Below are 26,420 nucleotides of genomic sequence, written 5' to 3'. Positions count from 1 at the left end.
ACCTTACGATAACTTTTAAAGTATGTTGATGAGATAAACAACTACAACAATCTTATGAAGAAACAAAAATAATTAATAATTACCTCTACAACCCATACTTAATTCTTCTGTCCTAGCAGAAACTTAAAATGTTGATTTTCTGAAATCTCATTTGCCATTGCATTTTTTTTTAAAAATTGTTTACACTGAAGTTAATCTGTAGCGCTACGAGCGCCATCTTGAGTTTCCACTTTGTAATGACCTCTTGAGTAGGTATTTATGCAGCCGATTTACAGAGGTTATAACCGTTATCAGTTAGTGAACAAACCAGTTTTTTTCCCCTCAGTAGACGAAAAAAAAAAGATAGCGTTGGAGAAAATCGTGAAAGATAAGCGAGTAAAAAAACGACAAGCTTTAATATTATTAATAAAATACAATATGTTTAAGCAAAAAGAAGATACAGAATCCGGTAATGAGGCTACAGAATGTTACTTAAACGTGCAGAATCGTGCAAGCGACAAAACTAGCTTTATACAGAAGAAAACAAAACCCTAACAAAAAAGTGCTTAGCTGGAACGCAGGAAAGTGTTAGATGTCTCTCCTTGCCCCCTTCCCCTTACTTCCCTATAACAAACCCAGGATATGAAATATATCCGCTCACCAACCAACGAAAGCTGACTACAAAACTTTGGCTTATCGTTAATGGTAGTTACCAGAGGAACTTAGGTCGTTTGTTCAAGAGAAGATAGGCAGATGTCCTAGCGAAATGTTCTGTGAATTGGGTAACATTATAGACGGAATAAAAGATAATAAACTGATAGTAGACAGCGGGAAAAGAAGTTTAGATGGGGGCAACGAGGCAAGAAGTTTAAACTAAAGAATCTAATTACATTATTTCGTGTAATTATTTTCGTTGACAGCGCGTGGACGAATGCAAAAGAAAGTTCAAATTTCAAAAGACGCATTTTAAACAGAAGGAGTGATCGGAAAGTAATGTTACAAAGCCGTCAGTGAAACGTGTATATATTGTTTCATATAACCAATACAGCCAACAGATAGCACATACATTATTTTTCGACATAGTCTCCATATTGGTTGAAACATGTGATGAGTTTGAAGATTCTCTACTGGTAAAAGTCCTGTTCTTACGTGTTCAGCTACGTTGTCACGAAGCATGCACGAAGACTACGTCGGTGCTCGGAGCTCCGGCACCCACAGGGATAATCTTGTGAGTGCGACGCATGCACAAAAGATTTAGTTTGGACCCGGGATTGAACCCGTTTCTCTTGCGTTTAAGTCAGCTTTGTTACCGACTGAGCTATGGCAGGTCCAACTTAACCTTATAGTAGCGGTATATTTTCTTTTATTACAGCACAGCCCCAATATAACAGTGTTCATAATAGATTTTAACTAGAAATAAATCAATCAAATATCGAGACTTCCCTGAAAACATATAGGTTAATACGTCCCGCTATTGATATGCACCCACATAAACTTCGGGAAGTCGGCGCCGTTGTCACGAAGTGTTTCACGCCCTCTTCTGAAGTGAAGCGATGGCCTCTTAGGTGCTCCTTCAAGTGCGGGAAGAGATGGCAGTCGCTTGAAGTGAAGTCCACGGAATAAGGAATGTGGTCCATGATATTCCAGTGAAACTGCTACAACAGCGTAGTGGTCTTCTGCACTGTATTGCAGGCGCGCGTTGTCGTGAAGGAAGATGACTTTCGACACCATTCTGCGACATGCTCACGAGACATGACAGTCTCTCCGCTAACTTTTCCCATGCTGCCGGCAAATTTCAACCGCGGTTACATGTTTCAATCACAGAAATCGAATAACTCGCGGACTTTTTCGCGAGACCAGCTTTCCAAACAAGTCGCCATTTTGTGTTTACCTACAACTAGCCCCGTAGGTAGCAGGTGACTGAAACTGCAAGGTTGCCAACTCCCCATGTATTTAAGTTACGGAACACTCCTCATTCCTCTCTAACAGACGAAACTCCAGAAATATCAGCCTTTTAACCTTAGTTTCTGATACTCCCTCGTATAAAAATACAAAACCTCTACAGATTCCAAGAATCTGATAGAAATATACGTAATTTTAAAAAAAATACATTATATCCTAGACAATGAATACGGAAATTACATACAAACACATCACAAAAAATCCAAATTGAAGTATTTGTTCAATTAAAAGAAGTGACATAAATGACCTCATGGTTACCATCAGTGGACCATTCATATGTTAATTACTAACTGAAGTCATACTTCAGAAACCACAATGTTCATTGCCACAGAAACGAAACTTCTACATAATTTCAAAATGTCATTACCAACTAATTTTGAAACTGTAAATTTTCGATACGCTAAATATATATATGACTACTATACATAAAGACTCATACTCATTGTATAGTTTTTTAGTGACTGAACAGAGAGCACGCCTTTCACAGATTGCAGATATCCATTGGCCCGTTTAGACTCACACAGTGGTCCATTTATAGCGCCTATTTCGGTTTGTTTCCATGTAGTTATCACGCGTAAGGTAACAGCCAAACATAAACTAATATAAACACTCACAGTTCTATATTACATTATGTTAAACACTTTTTTTCTTAATAGTAGTACACCATTATACTATAATAAAAATGTGAGTTTCTAAGAGCTCCGTAGTGACTATGTGGATAGCGTGCGCGTCTTTGGCGTGGGAGACCCGGATTCGATTCCCGGTGGGACCTCATATAGTTTGGAACCCACTGAAATCTGTAGGTTCACGTCTTACATAGCCTTGCCGCTGAACGGAACGATAAACTCGCATCAAATCAAACCCAATTCTGAGTTTGCAATAATAACTGGGATAGCAAAATGTAACTTTGTTTGAAGCTTTAAGTATATTACTGCGTACACTTGCTTAGTATTCCTTATATATGATGGACTTCCTTTATATTCAACAGTAATGAAGTCACCAGTTTTATATGATGTAATCGCTTACTAATTCCAAGTCAATTTGAAATATAATACTGAAGAAACATCCAACTCAGTTGCTCCTGGTAACATTAAAATCGCGATCTAGTCTGGAAGAGTAGTAATTATTACATACCTTGGTGAAGGTAATCTCTGTTCGGGAACCTAGTATGTAAAAAAGAAAACAAAACTCAGAGATTATCATTGGTCGGAAAATTGGACATTTTCAATAGTCGTAATACACAGGAAGACTAGCTAACTCTATAGTCTATGGAACCCGGTCGTTGAATGCCGCGTTTACAAAAGCTCTCCATTGACGTGTGTCCTTAGCCAAGTGGATCCAGTTTCTATTTTGTGTTCCTATTTCTGTGAGATCCATCTTAATATTGTCCCCCACTCCACGCCTAGGTTTTCCTAATATTCGTTTTCCGATTGAATTTCCAGTCAAAACTTTAAAAGCTTTCTTCCTTCCATTATGGCTACAGGACGTTCACACCTGAGCCTCCCAGACTTGATGACCATAACAATGTTTGGTAAGTGGTATAAAATTGTGCAGTTACTTGTCATGAATCTTATGTCGTTTCCCATTCCTGTTTCTCTTACGTTCGTCTCAGGATCTAGTTCTCAAATACTTTAAATCTCGTTCTTTGCTCAGAGCAAGCGACCATGTTTCGCAGGGAAAGACTGTAGATGTAAATCTTAAAAATAAAGAGGCTAAGATGTTTTTCTGTCCAACTGGCAAACGTCATACATCCAACGATGTAGTAGATGAATCAAATGTCAATAACCATGTAAAAGTTATCAGAATACTTTTCCTGGATACTCAGTATTTATTGTATATTTCCAGAAAACTTTATATAAGAATATAGCACGTGAACACTTGAAAGAAAACGTAAAAAAAAAAGAAAGTAAACGAAGATAAGGAGCAATGTAGAGGAGTCGCTAAAATTAATTCTCTTTAACGAGGACGATTACGAAACATCACCTACTGATTGAAATCCGGATTATTTTCTAATAAAGTAAATTCCAATAAACTTTCTTGTTATTGTTGATTATTCCATATCGGACTCCCGAAGAAAACTCATTGAAACAACTTATTGACCGTGCCAATAGCGACTACTCTGTCATGACTCCGTTTTCTTTCATTTAGAAATAGAAAAGAAAGAGAAGAAAGTAGAAGGGTAAAAGAAGGAGGTAGGAAAAGAAGAAAGAAAAGAAATAGGGTATTTTAATAAGAAACAGATTACTGGATAATTCCGGAAATATAGTAAAAGGTCGGGAAAGTCGTTGAAAGATGAATCATTCTAAATGTTATTAACGACTAATCAATTTTGGAATGCTTCGGAATAGACACATGTTCCCTCATACCACCCAGACCTAGCTCCAGGCACCACGATCGTGGGGTTGCCCAGACCTAGACCTGGGAATGAGAAAAGTGAAATCATTCTTTGTACTGTTATTCCAACCGGTGATTGATAACCATCCAGCATCTGGACTCTGTTCTCTAGGATCGACCACACATATGAATTAGCCAAGAGGAAAAAAAAATCAGACTTATAAACTCAATATAAATTTATGCATCGTATCAATAAGAATTTCAACTTCCTGGAAGAAAGATGTCGTATTTAGGCTCATCCTGCTATTTTTGTTTCACTCCTAGAGCCGATTTAAACCATTAGTAGCGGTCCTTCATGACCTAGGTTATTTACCTTAACACATATATTAAAACATGACACATATATTATAGATGTTAATATAACAAATGATATCACTAAAATTACTTAAATTAAATCTATCATGCATTCACACGCTCACTCACTCAGGACAGTGTATATATGTTTAAAGGAAACCAACTAACTACAAAGATACAAATAATTTATTACATCCATAGTGAAAAGAAAAGACAAAACAAATAATTATGAAGAAAATATTAAAAGCACAAGTTCTTGGTTATATATCAATAGAATACAAAGAGTTATATTTTAGTAAATTTTTATATATTCAATCATCTTGACACACAAAAAATAATTACATATATTATATCTTAGGCGTGCTAAAGCAAATTATGATTTGCGACATACGCAAAGAAGACACTTATTTCACTTTTAGAAAAAATTTAGACAAAGAGGAAAGAAAAGGAAAAAAACTTTTAGGTGTACTAAAACTTTTGAGTCTCTACCTCACATTGAGAAATAAAATATTAATGATTTTGAGCGTTCAAATCACAGATCACGCACTACTCATAGTGTCCAAAACATTTCGCTCCATTTGACTTAGTTTGTGGTCATTTATATATCTATATATATATATCTAACTATCGGTTTACAAAAACCATTTATCGTCTATATTTGGTTTGTAACTCGTAACAGTTTATGTCTGCAATCGCACATTACGACGCTTTACCCATCTAGGGATTTTGAGAAAATAACTTTCACTAGAGGATGTTTCTCCTCTTAGACGATCCATTTCCAAACTTATTATTTGAATAGTTTTAAGTTATTTATTTAACACAGGGACACGTCATGAGACCTTTCTTCAGGATCACTTTCGTATATATGTGTATATAATTCGGATTTTTAAAAACGATCTCCCGCAGGTGTACGGAGTATAAAGGTTCAAATTGAGGATAAAAAAAAACTGGTCAAGTCACAGGATACATATGAAGGTGAGAAGGATTCAAGGTGCACTTTCCACAATGATTTTAGGTTGGTAGTTCAGGGATAATATGCGTTATGATGTGAGTTACGTTTAGACCTGCCGTTACTTTCCAATACATGCCATTACATAATTACATAAGGTACCATTTACATTTATTCAAAAGAAAAGGAAAATTACTTAAGTGCACGGCGGTATTCTTAACAAAATCTACATTCTTACATTCGTCGGAGAACTTACTGGTAAACTATAGCAACCAACACACGTTTAGGGGGACAGACACGAGCGCTCTTACATATATTCATATAATCCTTTTAATATCATACCTTTACTATAAAATCATATTCATATACTAAGTACATATACATCTCGACGTATTCATTTCTCTCTCTATATATATATATATTCATAATAAATGCGCACACATTTAAATTAATCACCCCAACAATAATAATTTGAAAAGGTTGCAAACATTGTCCAAGAAAACAAATGACTTCCGACATTACATATGAAAAAGAAAATTGATTTTTACCTGATACCGCGCATCTATAAATTTTAACTTTTATATAATCAATTCGTGCTTAAATAATAAAAAAAAACTTTGTGAGGCAGGCACGTGACACAGAGCATTTCTAAAGATATAACTAGATAAACCAAAATACAATTTCTGGGCCCAGATCAACTACAAGGTAATCGAAAACCAAAACAGAAAGGAAAGTGACCAACGGATTAAAAAAAACTTAAGAGGGACGACGGTGAAAGAACGTAATCGAAGTGTCGTCAACTACGAAGTCTTTGTTCATTTCGGCGATAGGTCAAAATGTGATGGAGGACCCAATCACTATCTACTTTATCCATGAATCGTGTCTTGCAACGTCTCAACTGGTAATTTCAGATCAGAGTTGTACGTTAAATAAGTTGTAAGCAACAAGTTCAAAATCGGGGGGGGGGAATGTTGAAAATTTGAAAAAAAAATCTCGAAGTAATGAAGACAGAGAGAGAGATAGAGTAGAAGGAAGACGAAGAATAGGGGCGCCAAAGACTTAAGTGAGAAATAACTAACGCTACAAAGATAGAAGTCGAATTTCGCTCTCAACAAAATCCATAGCCAAAATATTCTTAACATGCCAAAAGGGGTTCGGCTTACCAAATAAATAGCCGAAAAAGCTGTCTGCGAAGATGAGACAAGTCTGTGTCCACGATGGGATTTTCGGAAAGACAAAGGCTTTAGGGAAATCCCACCACTCATCGTATCCGGTCAACACCCTTGCAGACTCCGAAATCCTCCGGAAGGTTAGAGACGGCGTTAATTTAGGATTTCAAAAAAAAAAAAAAAAAATCATCCGACCTCTTGGAAACTAGAAGATTCCAGAATAGTAATGAAATTAGAGTAATAGCTAAGATATCCCTAATTAGTGATTTGCCAAAATAATAAAAAAAAATTAAATAAACTGAATTTCGGATCGGTGATTTCTATTGCCAAACTTCACCGATAGCTCTCCTTCGCAGAATGCGCTAAATTCTGAGGCATCGATTAATTTCCATCACTATCTAGTTTGGAAACTGAGAAAAGAAAACGAAAATACTCGAGGGGGAAGAGGTCGATGCCCGGGTACGCTATAATAAATTTCAATAATTAATTGTTTTGCTTCTGTACCCCTGTCCGAACCGTCGCCTCCATGAACATTGTAAGCTAGCCCGAGTAGGTGACGTGAAGAAAAAAAAATCTCACGGAGCAGGATATTCTATTTTTTTTTTTTAACCGACCAGAAGATATGATTCACTACAGCCCTGTTGTATAACTACTACTGTCTTTTCATAATTGATTATTCAATATGTCTAGTCAGCGATTATATTATGCTACCCATTCTATCAGACGGTATTCCTATGGTTGATTACTACTATAACACATAAAACTACAAAGTATTACCATAGTCCGACTATATATCGCCCTCCTGTCCGCGTGATATCATGGTGCAGGGGTCAGAACCTGAGATGTTTGTAGTTACACGTATCTATTCAATATCTATATATCAACACACGGCGAAGTATTCACTGGGCTACTATATATTTAACTACATGGGTGTCCTATATTCTATATTCATTTACTACAATATTCATATACTTTATATTCATATTCACATTAATATTCATATCATATTCATATCATCATTCTTTTCATTTGCCACGACGCTATATTCTACAAACACCCTGTTTCCTCTATCTACGCCCAGCCCATATACACATTTCATCATAACACTTTAAAATCTATAATCACTACAAACATTTCAGGTGCGTGAAGTTGGCAGGACCACTAAAAGCTCAAATTCTGAAACTCGGTGCAGAATTTGAGTAAAATTTGAGCTCTCAGAAAAACCAACTCCCAGAATTTGAGCTTTCAATTTCAAGGCTCTAAGTCCATTTGAAAGGTGGTCCTCCCAACTTCACGCTGCAGGACCACCGAAAGCTCAAATTCTCAAACTCCGTCCAGATATTCACTAGAATTTGAGATTTCAAAAAAACCAACTCCCGGAATTTGAGCTTTCAATTTAAAGGTTCTAAGTCCACTTAAAATCTGCAATTTTGAACACATCGTACCAGGAAAAAAAAAGCTCAAATTCTGAAACTTCATGCAGATATTGAGAAGAATTTGAGCTCTCAGAAAAACCAACTCCCAGAATTTAAACTTTCAATTTAAAGGCTCTAAGTCCATGTGAAAGATGGTCCTGCCAACTTCCCCCCGCAGGACCACCGAAAGCTCAAATTCTCAAACTCCGTCCAGATATTCACTACAATTTGAGATTTCGAAAAAAAAAACAACTCCCGGAATTTGAGCTTTCAATTTAAAGGGTCTAAGTCCACTTAAAATCTGCAATTTTGAACACATCGTACCAGGACACTAACAGCTCAAATTCTGAAACTTCGTTCAGATATTGAGTAGAATTTGAACTCTCAGACAAACCACCTCCCAGAATTTGAGCTTTCAATTTAAAGGCTCTAAGTCCATTTGAAAGGTGGTCCTTCCAACTTCACGCTGCAGGACCACCGAAAGCTCAAATTCTCAAACTCCGTCAAGATATTTAGTAGAATTTGAGCTTTCAAAAAAACATCCCGGAATTTGAGCTTTCAATTTAAAGGGTTTAAGTGCATGTGAAAGGTGGTCCTGCCAACTTCACGCCGCAGGACCACCGAAAGCTCAAATTCTCAAACTCCGTCCAGATATTCACTAGAATTTGAGCTTTCGAAAAAACCAACTCCCGGAATTTGAGCTTCAAATTTAAAGGGTCTAAGTCCACTTAAAAGCTGCAAATTTGAACACGTACTAGGACACACACGGTGCAGATATTGAGTAGAATTTGAGCTCTCAGAAAAAACAACTCCCAGAATTTGAGCTTTCAATTTAACGATTCTAAGTCCATTTGAAAGGTGGTCCTGCCAACTTCACGCTGCAGGACCACCGAAAGCTCAAATTCTGAAACTCCGTCCAGATATTCAGTAGAATTTGAGCTTTCGAAAAAACCAACTCCCGGAATTTGAGCTTTCCATTTAAAGGGTCTAAGTCCTCTTAAAAGCTGCAAATTTGAACACATCGCACTAGGACACGAACAGCTCAAATTCTGAAACTTGGTGCAGATATTGAGTAGAATTTGAGCTCTCAGAAAAAACAACTCCCAGAATTTGAGCTTTCAATTTAACGGTTCTAAGTCCATTTGAAAGGTGGTACTGCCAACTTCACGCTGCAGGATCACCGAAAGCTCAAATTCTCAAACTCCGTCCAGATAATCAGTAGAATTTGAGCTTTCAAAAAAAAAAAAACAACTCCCGGAATTTGAGCTTTCAATTTAAAGGGTCTAAGTCCACTTAAAATCTGCAATGTTGAACACATCGTATCAGGACACCAACAGCTCAAATTCTGAAACTTCGTGCAGATATTGAGTATAATTTGAGCTCTTAGAGAAACCAATTTCCAGAATTTGAGCTTTCAATTTAACGGTTTTAACTCCATGTGAAAAGTGGTATTGCCAATTTCACGCCGAAGGACCACCGAAAGCTCAAATTTTGAAACTCCGTCCAGATATTCAATAGAATTTGCGATTTCAAAAAAAACAAATCCGGAATTTGAGCTTTCAATTTAAAGGGTCTAAGTCCACTTAAAAGCTGCAAATTTGAACATATCGCACTAGGACACGAACAGCTCAAATTCTGAAACTTGGTGCAGATATTGAGTAGAATTTGAGCTTTCAGAGAAACCAACTCCCAGAATTTGAGCTTTGAATTTAAAGGCTCTAAGTCCATGTGAAAGATGGTCCTGCCAACTTCACGCTGCAGGACCACCGAAAGCTCAAATTTTCAAACTCAGTCCAAATATTAAGTAGAATTTGAGCTTTCAAAAAAATCCACGAATTTGAGCTTTCAATTTAAAGGCTCTAAGTCCATGTGAAAGGTGGTCCTGCCAACTTCACACTGCAGGACCACCGAAAGCTCAAATCCTCAATCTCCGTCCAGATATTCAGTAGAATTTTAGTTTTCAAAAGAACTAACTCCCAGAAGTTGAGCTTTCAATTTAAAGGGTCTAAATCGACTAAAAAGCTACAATTTTGAACACATCGTACCAGAACAGAAACAGCTCAAGTTCTGAAACTTCGTGCAGATATTGAGCAGAATTTTAGCTCTCAGAAAAACCAACTCCCATTATATGAGCTTTCAATTTAAAAACTCTAAGTCCATTTGAAAGGCGGTCCTCCCAACTTCACGCTGCAGGACTAACGAAAGCTCAAATTCTCAATCTCCGTCCAATTCCTGGAGTTGGTTTCTTTGAAATCTCAAATTCTACATAACAAAGTTTCAGAATGTGAGCTGTTAGTTGTGCAGCTTTTAAGTGGGCTTAGATCTTTAACATTGAGAGATGAAATTCCGGGAGTTGGTTTTTTTGAAAGTTATATTCTACTGAATATCTGGACGGATTTTCGGAATTTGAGCTTTCGGTGGTCCTGCAGCGTGAAGTTGGCAGGACAACCTGTCAAATGTACTAAGAGCCTTTAAATTGAAAGATCAAATTCTGGGAGTTGGTTCTTCTAAGAGCTAAAATTCTAATCAAATTCTGTACCGAGTTTCAAAATTTGAGCTGTTAGTGGCGCAGCTTTTAAGTGGACTCGCATATTTTAAATTGAGAGATCAAATTCCGGGAGTTGGTTTTTTTGAAAGCTCAGATTCGACTCAATATCGGGACGGATTTTGACACTTTGAGCTTTCGATGGTTCTTCACCGTGAAGTTAGCAGGACCACTTTTCAAATGGACTTAGAGCCTTTAGATTGAAAGCTAGAATTGTGGGAGTTCGTTTTTCTGATAGCTAAAATTCTACTCAAATGCAGCACCGACTTTCAGAATTTGAGCTGTTAATGGCGCAGCTTTTAAGTGGACTTGCATCTTTTACATTGAGAGATCAAATTCCGGGAGTTGATTTTTTTGAAAGCTCAGATTGTACTGAATATCTAGACGGATTTTGGGAATTTGATCTTTCGGTTGTCCTGCAGCGTGAAATTGGGAGGACTACCTTTCAAATGGAATTACAGCCTTTAAATTGAAAACTCAAATTCTGGGAGTTTGTTTTTCTGAGAGCTCAAATTGTACTCAATATCTGCACCGAGTATCAGAATTTCAGCTGTTGGTGTCCCAGTACGATGTGTTCAAATTTGCAGCTTTTAAGCGGACTTAGATCCTTTAAATTGAAAGCTCAGATTCCGGGAGTTGGTTTTTTCGAAAGCTCAAATTCTAGTGAATATCTGGACGGAGTTTGAGAATTTGAGCTTTCGGTGGTCCTGCGGCGTGAAGTGGGCAGGACCACCTTTCAAATGGACTTAGAACCGTTAAATTGAAAGCTCAAATTCTGGGAGTTGGTTTTTCTGAGAGCTCAAATTATACTCAATATCTGCACGAAGTTTCAGAATTTGAGCTGTTGGTGTCCTAGTACGATGTGTTCAAAATTGCAGCTTTTAAGTGGACTTAGACCCTTTAAAATGAAAGCTCAAATTCCGGGAGTTGTTTTTTTCGAAACCTCAAATTCAAGTGAATATCTTGTCGGAGTTTGAGAATTTGAACTTTCGGTGGTCCTGCAGCGTGAAGTTGGCAGGACCACCTTTCAAATGGACTTAGAACCGTTAAATTGAAAGCTCAAATTCTGGGTGTTGGTTTTTCTGAGAGCTCAAATTCTACTCAATATCTGCACCGAGTTTCAGAATTTGAGCTGTTGATGTCCTAGTACGATGTGTTCAAATTTGCAGCTTTTAAGTGGACTTAGAACCTTTAAATTGAAAGCTCAAATTCCGGGAGTTGGTTTTTTCGAAAGCTCAAATTCTACTGAATATCTGGACGGAGTTTGAAAATTTGAGCTTTCGGTGGTCCTGCGGCGTGAAGTGGGCAGGACCACCTTTCAAATGGACTTAGAACCGTTAAATTGAAAGCTCAAATTCTGGGAGTTGGTTTTTCTGAGAGCTCAAATTGTACTCAATATCTGCACGAAGTTTCAGAATTTGAGCTGTTGGTGTCCTAGTACGATGTGTTCAAAATTGCAGCTTTTAAGTGGACTTAGACCCTTTAAAATGAAAGCTCAAATTCCGGGAGTTGTTTTTTTCGAAACCTCAAATTCAAGTGAATATCTTGTCGGAGTTTGAGAATTTGAACTTTCGGTGGTCCTGCAGCGTGAAGTTGGCAGGACCACCTTTCAAATGGACTTAGAGCCTTTAAATTGAAAGCTCAAATTCTGGGAGTTGGTTTTTCTGAGAGTTCAAATTGTACTCAATATCTGCACGAAGCTTCAGAATTTGAGCTTTTGGTGTCCTGGTACAATGTGTTCAAAATTGCAGATTTTAAGTGGACTTAGACCCTTTAAATTGAAAGCTCAAATTCCGGGAGTTGGTTTTTTTGAAAGCTCAAATCCTACTGAATATTTGGACGGAGTTTGAGAATTTGAGCTTTCGGTGGTCCTGCGGCGTGAAGTTGGCAGGACAACCTGTCAAATGTACTAAGAGCCTTTAAATTGAAAGATCAAATTCTGGGAGTTGGTTCTTCTAAGAGCTAAAATTCTAATCAAATTCTGCACCGAGTTTCAGAATGTGAGCTGTTAGTTGTACAGCTTTTAAGTGGGGTTAGATCTTTAACATTGAGAGATGAAATTCCGGGAGTTGGTTTTTTTGAAAGTTATATTCTACTGAATATCTGGACGGATTTTCGGAATTTGAGCTTTCGGTGGTCCTGCAGCGTGAAGTTGGCAGGACAACCTGTCAAATGTACTAAGAGCCTTTAAATTGAAAGATCAAATTCTGGGAGTTGGTTCTTCTAAGAGCTAAAATTCTAATCAAATTCTGCACCGAGTTTCAAAATTTGAGCTGTTAGTGGCGCAGCTTTTAAGTGGACTCGCATATTTTAAATTGAGAGATCAAATTCCGGGAGTTGGTTTTCTTGAAAGCTCAGATTCGACTGAATATCGGGACGGATTTTGACACTTTGAGCTTTCGATGGTTCTTCAGCGTGAAGTTAGCAGGACCACTTTTCAAATGGACTTAGAGCCTTTAGATTGAAAGCTAGAATTGTGGGAGTTCGTTTTTCTGAGAGCTAAAATTCTACTCAAATGCAGAACCGACTTTCAGAATTTGAGCTGTTAATGGCGCAGCTTTTAAGTGGACTTGCATCTTGTACATTGAGAGATCAAATTCCGGGAGATGGTTTTTTTGAAAGCTCAGATTGTACTGAATATCTAGACGGATATTGGGAATTTGATCTTTCGGTTGTCCTGTAGCGTGAAAATTGGGAGGACAACCTTTCAAATGGAATTACAGCCTTTAAATTGAAAACTCAAATTCTGGGAGTTTGTTTTTCTGAGAGCTCAAATTCTACTCAATATCTGCACAAAGTTTCAGAATTTGAGCTGTTGCTGTCCTGGTATGATGTGTTCAAAATTGCAGATTTTAAGTGGACTTAGACCCTTTAAATTGAAAGCTCAAATTCCGGGAGTTTATTTTTTTAAATCTCAAATTCTACTGAATATCTGGACGGAGTTTGAGAATTTGAGCTTTCGGTGGTCCTGCGGCGTGAAGTTGGCAGGACCACCTTTCAAATGGACTTAGAGCCTTTAAATTGAAAGCTCACATTCTGGGAGTTCGTTTTTCTGAAAGCTCAAATTCTACTCAATATCTGCACCGAGTTTTAGAATTTGAGCTGTTGGTGTAATGGTACGATGCGTTCAAATTTGCAGCATTTAAGTGGACTTAGACCCTTTAAATTGAAAGCTCAAATTCCGGGAGTTGTTTTTTTCGAAAGCTCACATTCTACTGAATATCTGGACGGAGTTTAAGAATTTGAGCTTTCGGTGGTCCTGCAGCGTGAAGTTGGCAGGACCACCTTCCACATGGAGTTAGAACCGTTAAATTGAAAGCTCAAATTCTGGGAGTTGGTTTTTCTGAGAGCTCAAATTCTACTCAATATCTGCACCGAGTTTCAGAATTTGAGCTGTTTTTGTCCTGGTACGATGTGTTCAAAATTGCAGATTTTAAGTGGACCTAGACCCTTTAAATTGAAAGCTCAAATTCCGGGAGTTGGTTTTTTCGAAAGCTCAAATTCTACTGAATATCTGGACGGAGTTTGAGATTTTGAGCTTTCGGTGGTCTTGCAGCGTGAAGTTGGCTGGACCACCTTTTAAATGGACTTAGAGCCTTTAAATTGAATGCTCAAATTCTGGGAGTTGGTTTTTCTGAGAGCTCAAATTATACTCAATATCTGCACGAAGTTTCAGAATTTGAGCTTTTGGTGTCCTGGTACGATGTGTTCAAAATTGCAGATTTTTAGTGGACTTAGAACCTTTAAATTGAAAGCTCAAATTCCGGGAGTTGTTTTTTTTTAAAGCTCAAATTCTAGTGAATATCTGGACGGAGTTTGAGAATTTGAGCTTTCGGTGGTCCTGCAGCGTGAAGTTGGCAGGACCACCTTTCAAATGGACTTAGAGCCTTTAAATTGAAAGCTCAAATTCTGGGTGTTGGTTTTTCTGAGAGCTCAAATTCTACTCAAATTCTGCACGGAGTTTCAGAATTTGAGCTTTTAGTGGTCCTGCCAACTTCACACACCTAAACATTTCCCATTCCCATCACCGCACGACAACCTCACTCGAACTCAAGACTCTTTCACCATACACACAACACTATGTAATTCCTGGTAGCTTTATTTAAAAAAAAATCCTACGTATGTTCACTGAAAATAGAATTATCCGCGATAATATTTAATGTTTATGAAATTCTGCAGCAACAATGAACTTCTGCAGCCACGAAGAAAAATGAACATCTAATATAATTCCAAAGCGAAGAACTAGCATCATATCGCCCGACTTCTGTTAAAAATTTACGTATTGTTTATTTATTTAAATATTTCGATTTCTAGACTAGGCAGAATGTTGAAATTTTCAGAATATATTAATTTTGGGTCACTTGACCTAACTGTACATTCATATGGGCTGTGAATTATACCTTCTAGGTTTTATTTCGGAAAGAATGGTCAATTTCATGAAATCTAAATCACTAAGCACCTCGACAGAAGAATGGCGGTTAGTACTGACTTTCGACACTAGGGCTAGCGACGATATAATCAACCCTTGAACAACTGAATGTGACCTTGTACACGGAATTATTATACTATATTACGTTCACTATTAAATATTGTGTATGAGTTCACTTAATGACGGAATAATAAAGAATTTATCGCATAGTAAATACTACACTGTCCATATTTAATTATCTCACACACTCTTTCATCACTTAACTACCACAATTACTACTACTAGAACATGTTTCTACATTACGACCACATACATGCCACATTCATACTACACACTACATTAATACATGTTATACTAATAAATATATACAGAAAACATTCATATTGTACCATGTTAAATCGGCTCTATGAAAGGTAACGAAAGGAAAGAAATGAACAGGGCCAACTGGCCCTTATATTTACTAAATCACATTCTTTACTCGACCTGTTTAATCAATGCCCTGAGGGGACATATCGAAGTATTAGCTAACAATAGGACCCCTGCCCTGAAGGGGCAGGAACCCGAAAACAAACTAAATGTTCAACTCATCCCGCTGGAAGCCGTACTCCCAATTTGGGAGTCAGATAGGAGCCCTTACTGTAAATTTACACGTGCATTATTCTACCTATCTTAACTACAAAGAAATTAAATACCGCCATGTTACTAATGAATAAATACGAAAAGAAATCACATCCACTATATACACGAACACAAACGGTAGTGGGGCAGGTCTTACGTAACTAGAAAAGGAATAATTTTAAGGATAAAGTATTTTAAGGGGAAAACACCACTTTCCGAAACTGTTTGTTGGTCCCTAAGAACAACTCGCGAACTGATGCACTTCACCAAACCTGTCCACTATTAACTATATCTGCTCAACATGGCGTTACTAAATTATGCTTCCTATTTTTGCTTTTTAGTCCAGTTTTTACTCTGAAATTTAATAGTTTATGGCTCCCAAGACTTCCAGTGATTTTTAGACGTTAATAAAGTTCCAATATTACCTTTATTTGTAGCTTTTCTCACTCCTTTTCGACCTTTTACGCTAGACGATCAAAATCCAGTGTCTTCAATAACACTCCCCGGCATGGAATGGAATAATTGCGCCCTAATATCATAGCGTGGGTTTATCAGCCAATCAAAACTAAGCATTTTGGCGGTGGGGCTTTGAAACGAATAAAATTTGGTAAAATCTGGATTAAACTAGATTTTAGAAGGACCTAGGTATCTAAAGAGAGGTGAAGGGTGGTCCTGAAAATTCTGTCGAATTTTAGATTGGTTATTTAATCTGAAGAGTTCCGTCCAATAGTGGATCTATATTTTCAGATAGCACTGACACCGTAAGAATTGTAATAATCCATTTACATATCCATATACAAGATTTATGATTAATTTAAAATATAAATAAAGATATTGATTCCCAAAACTATAATTCGCAATGAATTTTTTTTTTACAGTTTTCCATGTTAATTGAAATAGAATAACAAATAAAATTACGAATTATATGAACAGCCAGAAATTTTTTGTTAAACATCAAGTACAGTCGGTGCAAAAAATTTCGGGCACCCTCCTATTAAGAACATAATATCATTAGACTGTAATGGCATATTACACACTTTCACACCTTAAGCGCGATATTTCGATGTATCTATATATTAAAATGTTAGGTTTATATGTTTGTCTCCAAGAAAAGTCTCCAATGTTTGCCTCCAATCTTTTCGACAATGAGATCTCGAAAACCATAAGTGCAAGAAACGTGCGTTTTCATTGTTCGACTCCAAATTTTGTGTGGATTGTCAAGTTCTAATTGAATATTTAAAACAACATACACACTATTTCTTTATTACATTTTAGGGGTACATTTGAAGCGTTGAAATTTCATAAAAGCATCATATCGCATGACTTATGCATTCCACCACAAAATAATTGCATAAAGGGGTTGCATATCCGTCAGGCGTGTTCCATGGCCTTATAATGAAAAACGAAGGATAATCATTTCTCCAATCTAAGATGAATCTTCATTATTTGGAGTGTTTTGCCCAATGAACAGCATATATCACTGACATAATTAATTGTGGTTGTAATGTTTATTACATACTGGATGCAAGAAGAAAGAAAACACTGATCATACATGAATTAGAAACTCCAACCGGAAGTAGGCTCAAGTCTTGGAAACGGTGCAAGATATTGAAGAAATAATCGAAAAAACTCCCCTTTATGGTACTCCTTGCCGAATTTTATCAAGACGTGTTTCCTTGTGTCTGTAAAGGGACATGTACTGATATTCATTTTACAAAGGGGAGAAAAGATAATCGGGACCAGTAGCGTAGATGAAATTAGTGATTATCCAAGACTGTGATGAATTCAACTCTTTGCCATGATATTTATACTAGCTCTCCATGTATGTTAAAGAAGAATGACTGGACTATCAAAGCCATTTGATGATTAGCTTGACAGCAATTTCATATTATGCAATTGACAGGTAACGTAGCAAACTATTCAATTTCACTTCTCGTGATTGCAAATTACTGATTGTCGCTTCAACAGCATTTATGTATATAAAATATAGACGTTGAGCACTATTGTACTGTATTCAATATATTGTGCTATTTGCTGCGTTTTGCAGCACCCGATAGAGAGCAACGCATACCGCTTCGTTTAAACTTGTCCGTTTAATCCTTCATGTATAGTTTTATGTGAAAAATCAGCTTTCCGACTTTTAAAATAAGTTTTACAGCAGAAAACCTCTAATATCTTAAAATAGTAAAATTGTGGGTTACCATGTTCTTGACTCACACCTTTCAAATGCTCATTCTTCACTCTGGGAGAATAGAAAGTATTTGAAGCCATTCCCCCCTTTACATACACATTTCAATGAACTTATAGTGTTAAAAAATTCATGTCACCCCTTCCCACACTCATGCTGATGGGGTTGAACTTGGAGTTAAACGGAATCTGCATTGTCACTATTCATCTCAGTGATCACGAAAATTATGGATTAAACACGAATATCGATTGTTTTGGATTATTTTTTTACACGTCACCTCTTCCCACGCAGCCTCTCTTCTCTTCTTACGCTCATGCTCATAATTTAATAATAGCCTACGCTAGGTCATGGGCTACTTACGAGATACCAAAGTCATCGAAAAAAAATGAAATGAAATCTCTTAGTTTTACATCCCACGGTTATGCCGGTTAGGCTAAAGAAGACGGTGAGGATGAGTAATGAATGAAATGATGGAATGAAGAAAGTGGCAGGAAACGGGAGAATCCCGAGGAAACCCACGCACACGGTGTTTGTCCGCCACAAAGTTCACTTGGCGGGGGCTGGGATCAAACCCGGGACCCCAAGCACTAGAGGTGAACGCTCTACCACTGAGCCACGGTCTAGAAGGGCTTGGCTGCTAAATATCTCTACATGCATTTTTCTTTATATAAGAAAAGGCTACTTTGCCTCACATTGAAAAGAAAATTTTTAAAAATTGCTGGAAGATGGATCCCCTTATGGTTATAATGAGAATATATACCAAGTTTCATTTTTCTACCTTGGAGGGCTCGTGAAATACTGTATTATTGGCATAAATCATTCTACTCCTCTTAAGAGAAGCTTTTCCAGAAAACTAAAAAAATCTAAGATTGACCAACATTCACTCATTTATGAAAAGTCATCAATTTTACAGTGATTTTCAAAGTGATGTAGAAAGAGTCAATAATTTTATATTTGATATTTATTTATTTATTTATTGAAAGGTTGTTCATTAATCATGGAAATCAATTGCAATTGAATTCATTGTAAAATACCTGTATATTTAATTGCAATTGAATGACTCAATTTAATTGCAATTACTTTTCACAGCAATTACTTTTAATTGATTAATTAATTACAATTAATTGTTATTGAATAATGGCAAGCTGTAATTAAAAATTGCCATTATTTATTTCAATTTAATTGCAACTAACAATTAAACTTACAGATTAATGGTTAATTGTTAACAACTGAAACTTGCCCAACACTGGTATGTATGACTTATGGTGGTATTAATTGTGGTAGTACGCCAGAGGGAAAAGTTAAGAACTCCTGCATTACAATTTTGTAATGACCTCTAGCGTGGCATAATAAATGTTTTAATAATAACAGCCGCGTAACATAATTTAAGAATACATTTTGTTGTATGATTGTTATATTATATATTGTATTTATAATGTTAGATGTGATCCCAGACATTTTGAAATCACAATGTACTGTACGTTATTGTTTCCATTTTGTGAAACACTTCATTCACCTTGTGTAATTATGTGTTAATGACGCAGAGATCGGTTCGAAAAGCACAACAAGCACTTCCAGTTGTTTTCGAAATACAAAACAACAAAGGGGAAATAAAGCAAAATAACGGATGCGATCCGTTACAAACATAATACCCTTAAAAAAAAAGCAAAAAAGGATGGAAACAGAACCCGCTCTGCAAGATTTAAAATAGCAGTGCAAGTTAAAACAGGTTTTGCCCTGTGCCGTTATCTCCCTGTCTCTTGCAATGTGAGAATTTCAAGCAGCTTGGTAATTGGTTTGAAACGACTTACTTAATATTTTATGACGCGCAACATTGAAAAGTGCTTACCAGAGTTCCCGTGTCATGCTTTTTTTTTTCAGCTACCTCCCACCATCACTACACGCTCGTTCTTTAGTCTGCTTTCGTCGCACGCTTAGCGTTTTAAAAGCTTATCGCAATGTTCATGGGTAATCGATCGTTTTAGCATGAACTTTGAAGCGCTATTTTTGTTTCTAATTTCTTTTTTTTAACTATCGCCCTAAAATAAATATTGCAGAACTGTTAAAGGCATATGGCTCAATAGCAATAACTCGATGTTTGGCAAAGAACACCTCTTATATTTGCATCGATTTTAATGGCTTGAGTGCATGAGTGGACCAAGACTCAACTTGAGATTTTATCAAGTCAATTTAATTAATATCCATATAATAAGGAGGATAACAGGGGACCGTAATCGATGCGAAAAATTTAGTATGTCACTAGCCCTCCAAGTGAGAAAGTTAAAACTCGGTACAGAAACCTCTCATTACATAGAAAGAGATATTTGTCCCAGACATTTTTCAAATTTCCTGTTTTAAGGAGAAGATTGGGGCCTTTTTTGGGCGCATTCAAATCTGCTTTTTCTGTTGTTTGTGATAATATCAAGGAAAAACGGCTGACCTGTTGAAATGAATTGGAAATATACCAAAGACAGCAACCAGGTCTAGAGTTGAATGGTATTTACCAGGTTATCGTACGCTGATGATGTAATAAAGGATGACAAGAAAATAATAGAAAGAAATTGAAATATCTTGTTGCTTGCAAGGACATAGAAGTACATACAGAGAAAACTAAGTATATGGAAGTTTGTCGGATCGTAATACTGCAAAGTAGGAATATATCAAAATATCAAATAATCTTTTCGACAAAGTAGATACTTTCAAATATCTAGGATCAATATTAACAGAGGAAAATCATATTCACGAAGAAATTAAATGTCGACTAAAAACAGTGCACTCGTGTTATTATTCAGTTCACAATCTTTTGTCGACCCGAATTCTGTCCAGGCATGTGAAGTTTAAAATATATAAAACGATAAACAAGCCTATTGTTCTGCATGGTTGCGAGACATGGTCGCTTACCGTGAGAAAAGAACGCAGACTGAAAATATTTGAGAATAAAATCCTGACATTTTACGAGTATCGTAATTTACGAGTATCGTATCAAAAACAGTGATCACTTTCATCGTTGCCGCTAGTTTTTTTTACCATACGATGTTACCATCTCTGTCTCGTATTAACAACTTGACAACGGGTACCTGTCGTATTTTAAAACAAACAGCACTCGTGTTTCTATCTGTTACCAGTTCTGAGGGGGGAAAAAATGGAGTCCTAGTTCAACCAAGTCTAAAACCATTTTGTGTGATATGATTCATAGCAGTGTGCGAATTAGGTTATTGATATTGGGAAGGATAAAATTAGATCCAATAAAACACAAAAATCTGAAGGTCAAGAAATCAAAATAATACAATGACCCCCCTCTTTCCCCTCCCCACTCAGACATAATTATCTGACAACATTAATAAAGCAGAAATTTATTAAATTAATAAATGTAGTAGTATTTAAATTAATTATATATGGATGAGATACCAGCAGTAACTTTTCCGAATGTGTTTTCCACGAGAAAAGGCGTTTGTAAATCCATACATAACGTCGTTGTACGTAGTTAGTACAAAGTCGGTATCCAAATCCACTTCCGACGACGAGTGGATACTATTGCAAGTGACAAGTATAGGTACAATAAAATAGTTAAACAAGGTGACAGTGATAACAGGAGAAAAATGTCAGCTATGAGGAGTAGCGGCGCTACAGGGGGCGAGGAGGGGCGACCGCCACCCCAATATTTTTTCTCGCCCCATCTTCGCCCCTATTTTTTCTGTATACAACCGGTGAATAATAATAATAATAATAATAATAATAATAATAATAATAATAATAATAATAATAATAATAATATATGTACAATCGCTAATAATAATATTCAAAGCAAAATAAGAGTGGTTGCCTTGCCTCTCCAAAAAAGTTTCTTGCCTCCCCTCTGCCCCCTACTATTACGAGCCTAGCGCCGCTACTGCCTATAAGAATAAAATTAGAAGAAAGCAAACGTTAATAGTTTATATTTTCCGTCTCGAAATATAACAAGCAGATTAAAATTACGTGAAAGGGCTGGAACTAGTTTAATTTGTCAATAGTCTCAATATTTTTATCATTCAACGTGGTTTGCGAGAGGGGAACAAGCATCCCCCATAGGGATGCTACAGGTAGTTCCTTTGGAGGGGATAAAATGTGACTGAGGGGGGAAATTTCCTTCATTGCACCGGTAATTTGCACCTTGATTCATAATATTAAAAAAAACTATAAATTGATAAATTAATCGTATGAACAAAATAAAGATCGTTTACCAACATTTTAAGATGCAAAAGTCATTACAATACTCCAGTAATAAATATGTTTTGAATCTTGTTATATCATACTCATCATGGGTCTCTCGTGACAAGAAAAGGTTCTGGTAAGTTCTAGATGGTATTAAGAAGAGAAACTGGAATATACAGAGTGTTTCAAAATAACACCGACAACGTTTGGGAGGTGATTCCTGACACTAAGACAAGACGAAAAGTATAGACAAACCTGGGTGCACAAATGCTTCCTTTCGGACCTATAGGCTGCCAAAAACGTGAAAAAATTAATTTTAAAGGTCCATAGCTCCAAAACTATGGGGCCTACCGTAGTTGGGTCAAGACTCCAGTCACGAACTAGTGTGTGCCCTATCCAAATATCCATGTTTCAGAATCCTGTGGTACTTCTGTAACAATTTTTATAGAGGTAGTTGGTGAGTACTTCAAATTATATGCCCGTAGCCAAACTGCCTCTATAAAAATTATTGCGTGAGTATCTTACGATTCCGAAACATGTATTTTTGGATAGTGCACATATTCGTTCCAAAGTGAAGTCTTGGCCCGACTACAGTAGGTCCCATAGTATTGGAGCTACGGATCTTTAAAGTTCATTTTTTCATGTTTTTGACAGCCCATAACTCCGAAAGGAAGCATTTGTGCACCCAGGTTGGTCTATCCTTTTTGTCTTTTCTTGGTGTCAAGAATCACCTCTCAAATGTTATTGGTGTTGTTTTGAAACACCCTGTATATTTGTTTAACTTAAATTTGCAGAACAAGATTAGACAAGATGAGGAAAGCATTTTATCAAGAATTAGAACGAGATGAGAAAGAAATCATGGATATTATATAGAAGATACTACTAATAGTACGTGACAGGTTTAACAGTTTGACTTTAATTATTCTCTTTTTGTCCATTGTCATTACAGATGGGATTGTTAGCTATCAGATGCCAGAAGGATCGTATAGAGAGTCTGGTCTCGATCTCAGAGACTCTTCATACGATGGAGAGCGACGCAATGGATTTCTGTTTGGTGGGTTGGGCGAGTTGGTGGATGGTGAAGTTGGCGGCGACAGTTTCTCCATGGATATTGGATATGGAAAAGGTAAGAATTGTATACAGTAGACTAGCGTTATTTTACGTTTCATACGTTGAAAATCAGCCTTCATTTCAGAAATGCAGTATATTTTAATAATATCCTTCTGAAGAAGTAGATGAGGTAAATGTCGGGGTTGGTGGCTTGTCAATCTAGCTGTAACGTTGTAGGGAATGGCCCAGGGACGGACTGACGTAGTCTGTCAGCCTAAAAATGCATGGTGGGTTCTTCCCAACTTTAGGTAAATGTGGGCCCCATCAAACCTCAAAGAGCATACCGGTATGAAAAATATTTCTACCTAACATATCCCGTTGACTTATATCTGCATAAAAAATAAAAATAAATAAATCAAAGTAAAGTTAAATTTTCGAATTGGAGCATTTTCTTCTCGTTTATCAACAGCAAAAGGTTCCATAGATGATTGTGCCCTCAAACGTTGCGGACACTTGAACATTAGTAAACTTTTTTGAACATCTTATAATTAATCTCTTGTTTTTATATTAAGTTGGAGCAATTGAAGCAATTGTCATCCGCGCGAAGGAGAATATTTTCCTATTTTTTTCTTTTAATAAAAAACGGCTAGATTTCCAGGGCCCTAAACAGAAGAATTGTCCAGGCAAAAGAACACATCCGGTAATGCCATTCTTTTCATTCGTCAGATTCGGAATCGTGTTGCGGGCGAGATAGAACTTTTGAAGGTGCCGTGTCTGGCTCGCGGACCGTAGTTTACTGTTACTGCTTGGTAAAACATATAAATAATGTCAAATATATATTATAACGTATTACTACAGTGAGCTCGCAGTTTAGTCTAGTAGAATGGGCCCTATGATTGCCTGTCGCCCCAGAAATGGCCTATGCAGTAAGGATTGATCTTGTATGATTGGTTGCACCGAATTCACTTCCCTGGTCATGAGTGAAAGCTTACCTTAATAGAAGGTCTCTTCCTTCATAACCTTGGTATTAGGAGTGGACGGCGCCATATTTATCACCTAAATGATGAAGTGTAGTATGATTAGTCTTCAGTTATTTCATATGTATATTTTTTTTTTTGTTTTAAATTTTGTAAGGTAAGGGTCTTGTCTGACATTTAAAATAACCGTACATTATTATTAAGATTAGTGAACAAAAAGAACACAGCTTTACTTGGTCTATCATACACTGGCTGGTTTATTTCTGTGAAAGACGAAATTTTCGAATTCGTGAACCAAGAATAGCTACCACTCATCTGTTCCGTTGCCGTCTTATTTGCACAAGTTTAACAAGCAGTATGAAAACCTACGCCTTCCAGATTTTTACCAGAAAAGTGATACAATATCACCACAATGTTACACAAAATGATGAACAAATTCAGTTGTTCTTTTGCAAATTAAAATTACATAAACTGAACTGTGTAAAGCGCTGAATTCTACTATGTTCAAAGGGCACAGATCAAGTACGCAGTTTCCCAGGTATTCCTCCGTTCCTCACTAATAGTGCTCTCAACGGGTCGGGTCGGGTCGGGTTGAAGACCGACCCGACCCGACCCGTGACCCGAATTGACTGACCTGACCCGATGACCCGACCCGACCCGACTGACCCGAACCGTGATCCGATCTGATTGACCTGACCCGATAACCCGACCCGAACTGACCCGACTGACCCGACCCGAGTTGACCCGACCCGACCCGTTTGAGAGCACTATGGTCACGACACTGGGTGAACGCCAAAATGCACTCACATTGGGAAACTAGTTTTAAAAGCATAATTTTAGAAAATAAAGCATAAAGCATAATTTAAAATATATAGCACAATTCTTGGAAAATTCTCTTTAACTGAAAGTTTAACATACTGTGTTAATATTTTTAAAGCCAATATTTACAATGCAAAATCATTGAGAACATAACAATGCAACAATGAAAAGCTTATTTTCATTTCTGTAAACTTTTCGGTGAAATCCTTTGATGTGGAGAAAAGAAAAAAGTAAAAGAAGAAATTTTTCTGCCAACAATGAATAGTATGCAAGAACTCCATACTATATTGTTACAGTGACGACGCCAGCTTTAAGTTCTTAGGGGGGCAAAGGAGGGGCAGATACATTTTCGGGGGGGGGCTATTTGCCATACCAAAAATGACATATTTATTACGTTTGACTTATTTTACATTACATTGTGTATTTCGTTGCTGTTTTTATGTTAGATCTATATGATTATAAATTAAACTTATTTCAATAAAATTTGTAACTAACAAATAAGTAACGTCTGCACATGAAATATTTTTCAATGAAACTTTTGAAGCCTAAACATAAATTGAATTACTTTCGCGTATGCTACAAGTAACACATTCGTCTATATGCTACGTATCTCTCTCTCTCTCTCTCTCTCTCTCTCTCTGTATATATATATATATATATATATATATATATATATATATATATATATATATATATATACATAGCCAGAGAGAGAATTTACGAGGAGCTGCTGAAATTGTCGTAGTCCAATCCAGAAGGAGTGTAGGTACTAGGTAGAAAAATGAAACCGTAGTTTAGAAAAACATATCTCTGTATGTACAAATATAAATTTTCATATTAATAATGAAATTCTTATTGTTTCTCAGGCCTCTGAAGTGATTATGTGTGCCCAAACAGATAATTTCACGAACATCCAGATCCTTACTGTTATAACATTTTTGTTCCAGCAAGGAAAGTCACCGAAGTAAATTAATTAGGAAATCAGTGAAACACCACGGGACTCTCCTCCGTTATATACAGTGGTGAAGAAGTAAGTGGCTTAGTATAAACGTAGCAATTTCTCAACAAATTATGCTTTACATCCAGGATGATTAAAAGCAATGACTCTTCCTGGAATCATGGATGCAATTTGTGACATTATTCTTGAAAATTGCACCGGATATAGCCCGGGGCCGGAGGGCCTAGGCCACCCCAGTTTTTGTGTGACAAAAATAATTTAACCTATTATTTATATAGTTTTTAAAGTGTATAGTAAACTCACGATATATTTATTATAGTCTGAGGTCTGCACCCCGCTTTCTCAGTTTTTACCTTCTCAGCAAAACTTGTGTCAGAGATTCTGGGCATTTCTTTGGAACTCGTCGGTAGCATAATTCAGAATGGCTTGGGTATGCGCAAGTTCTCGGCATAATGGGTTCCCAAAATATATGTCAGGAGAATA

General features: G+C 36.8%; 1 protein-coding gene across 1 annotated transcript in view; it reads left to right on the top strand.

The window, feature by feature from the left end:
* LOC145689861 (discoidin domain-containing receptor 2-like) overlaps nt 1-26,420 on the top strand; it is a 563,912-nt gene that overhangs the window by 350,945 nt on the left and 186,547 nt on the right. Inside the window, exon 6 of the mRNA XM_081764129.1 lies at nt 23,083-23,259. Coding sequence (XP_081620255.1) covers nt 23,083-23,259 — 177 coding nt within the window. The remainder of the gene's footprint in view (nt 1-23,082; nt 23,260-26,420) is intronic.

Source organism: Thermobia domestica, chromosome 7, assembly GCF_964235325.1.
Source record: "Thermobia domestica chromosome 7, izTheDome1.hap1.1, whole genome shotgun sequence".
NCBI lineage: Eukaryota > Metazoa > Arthropoda > Insecta > Zygentoma > Lepismatidae > Thermobia > Thermobia domestica.
The sequence above is the reverse complement of the archived record's forward strand: the minus strand, read 5'-3'. Positions and strand labels throughout refer to the sequence as shown.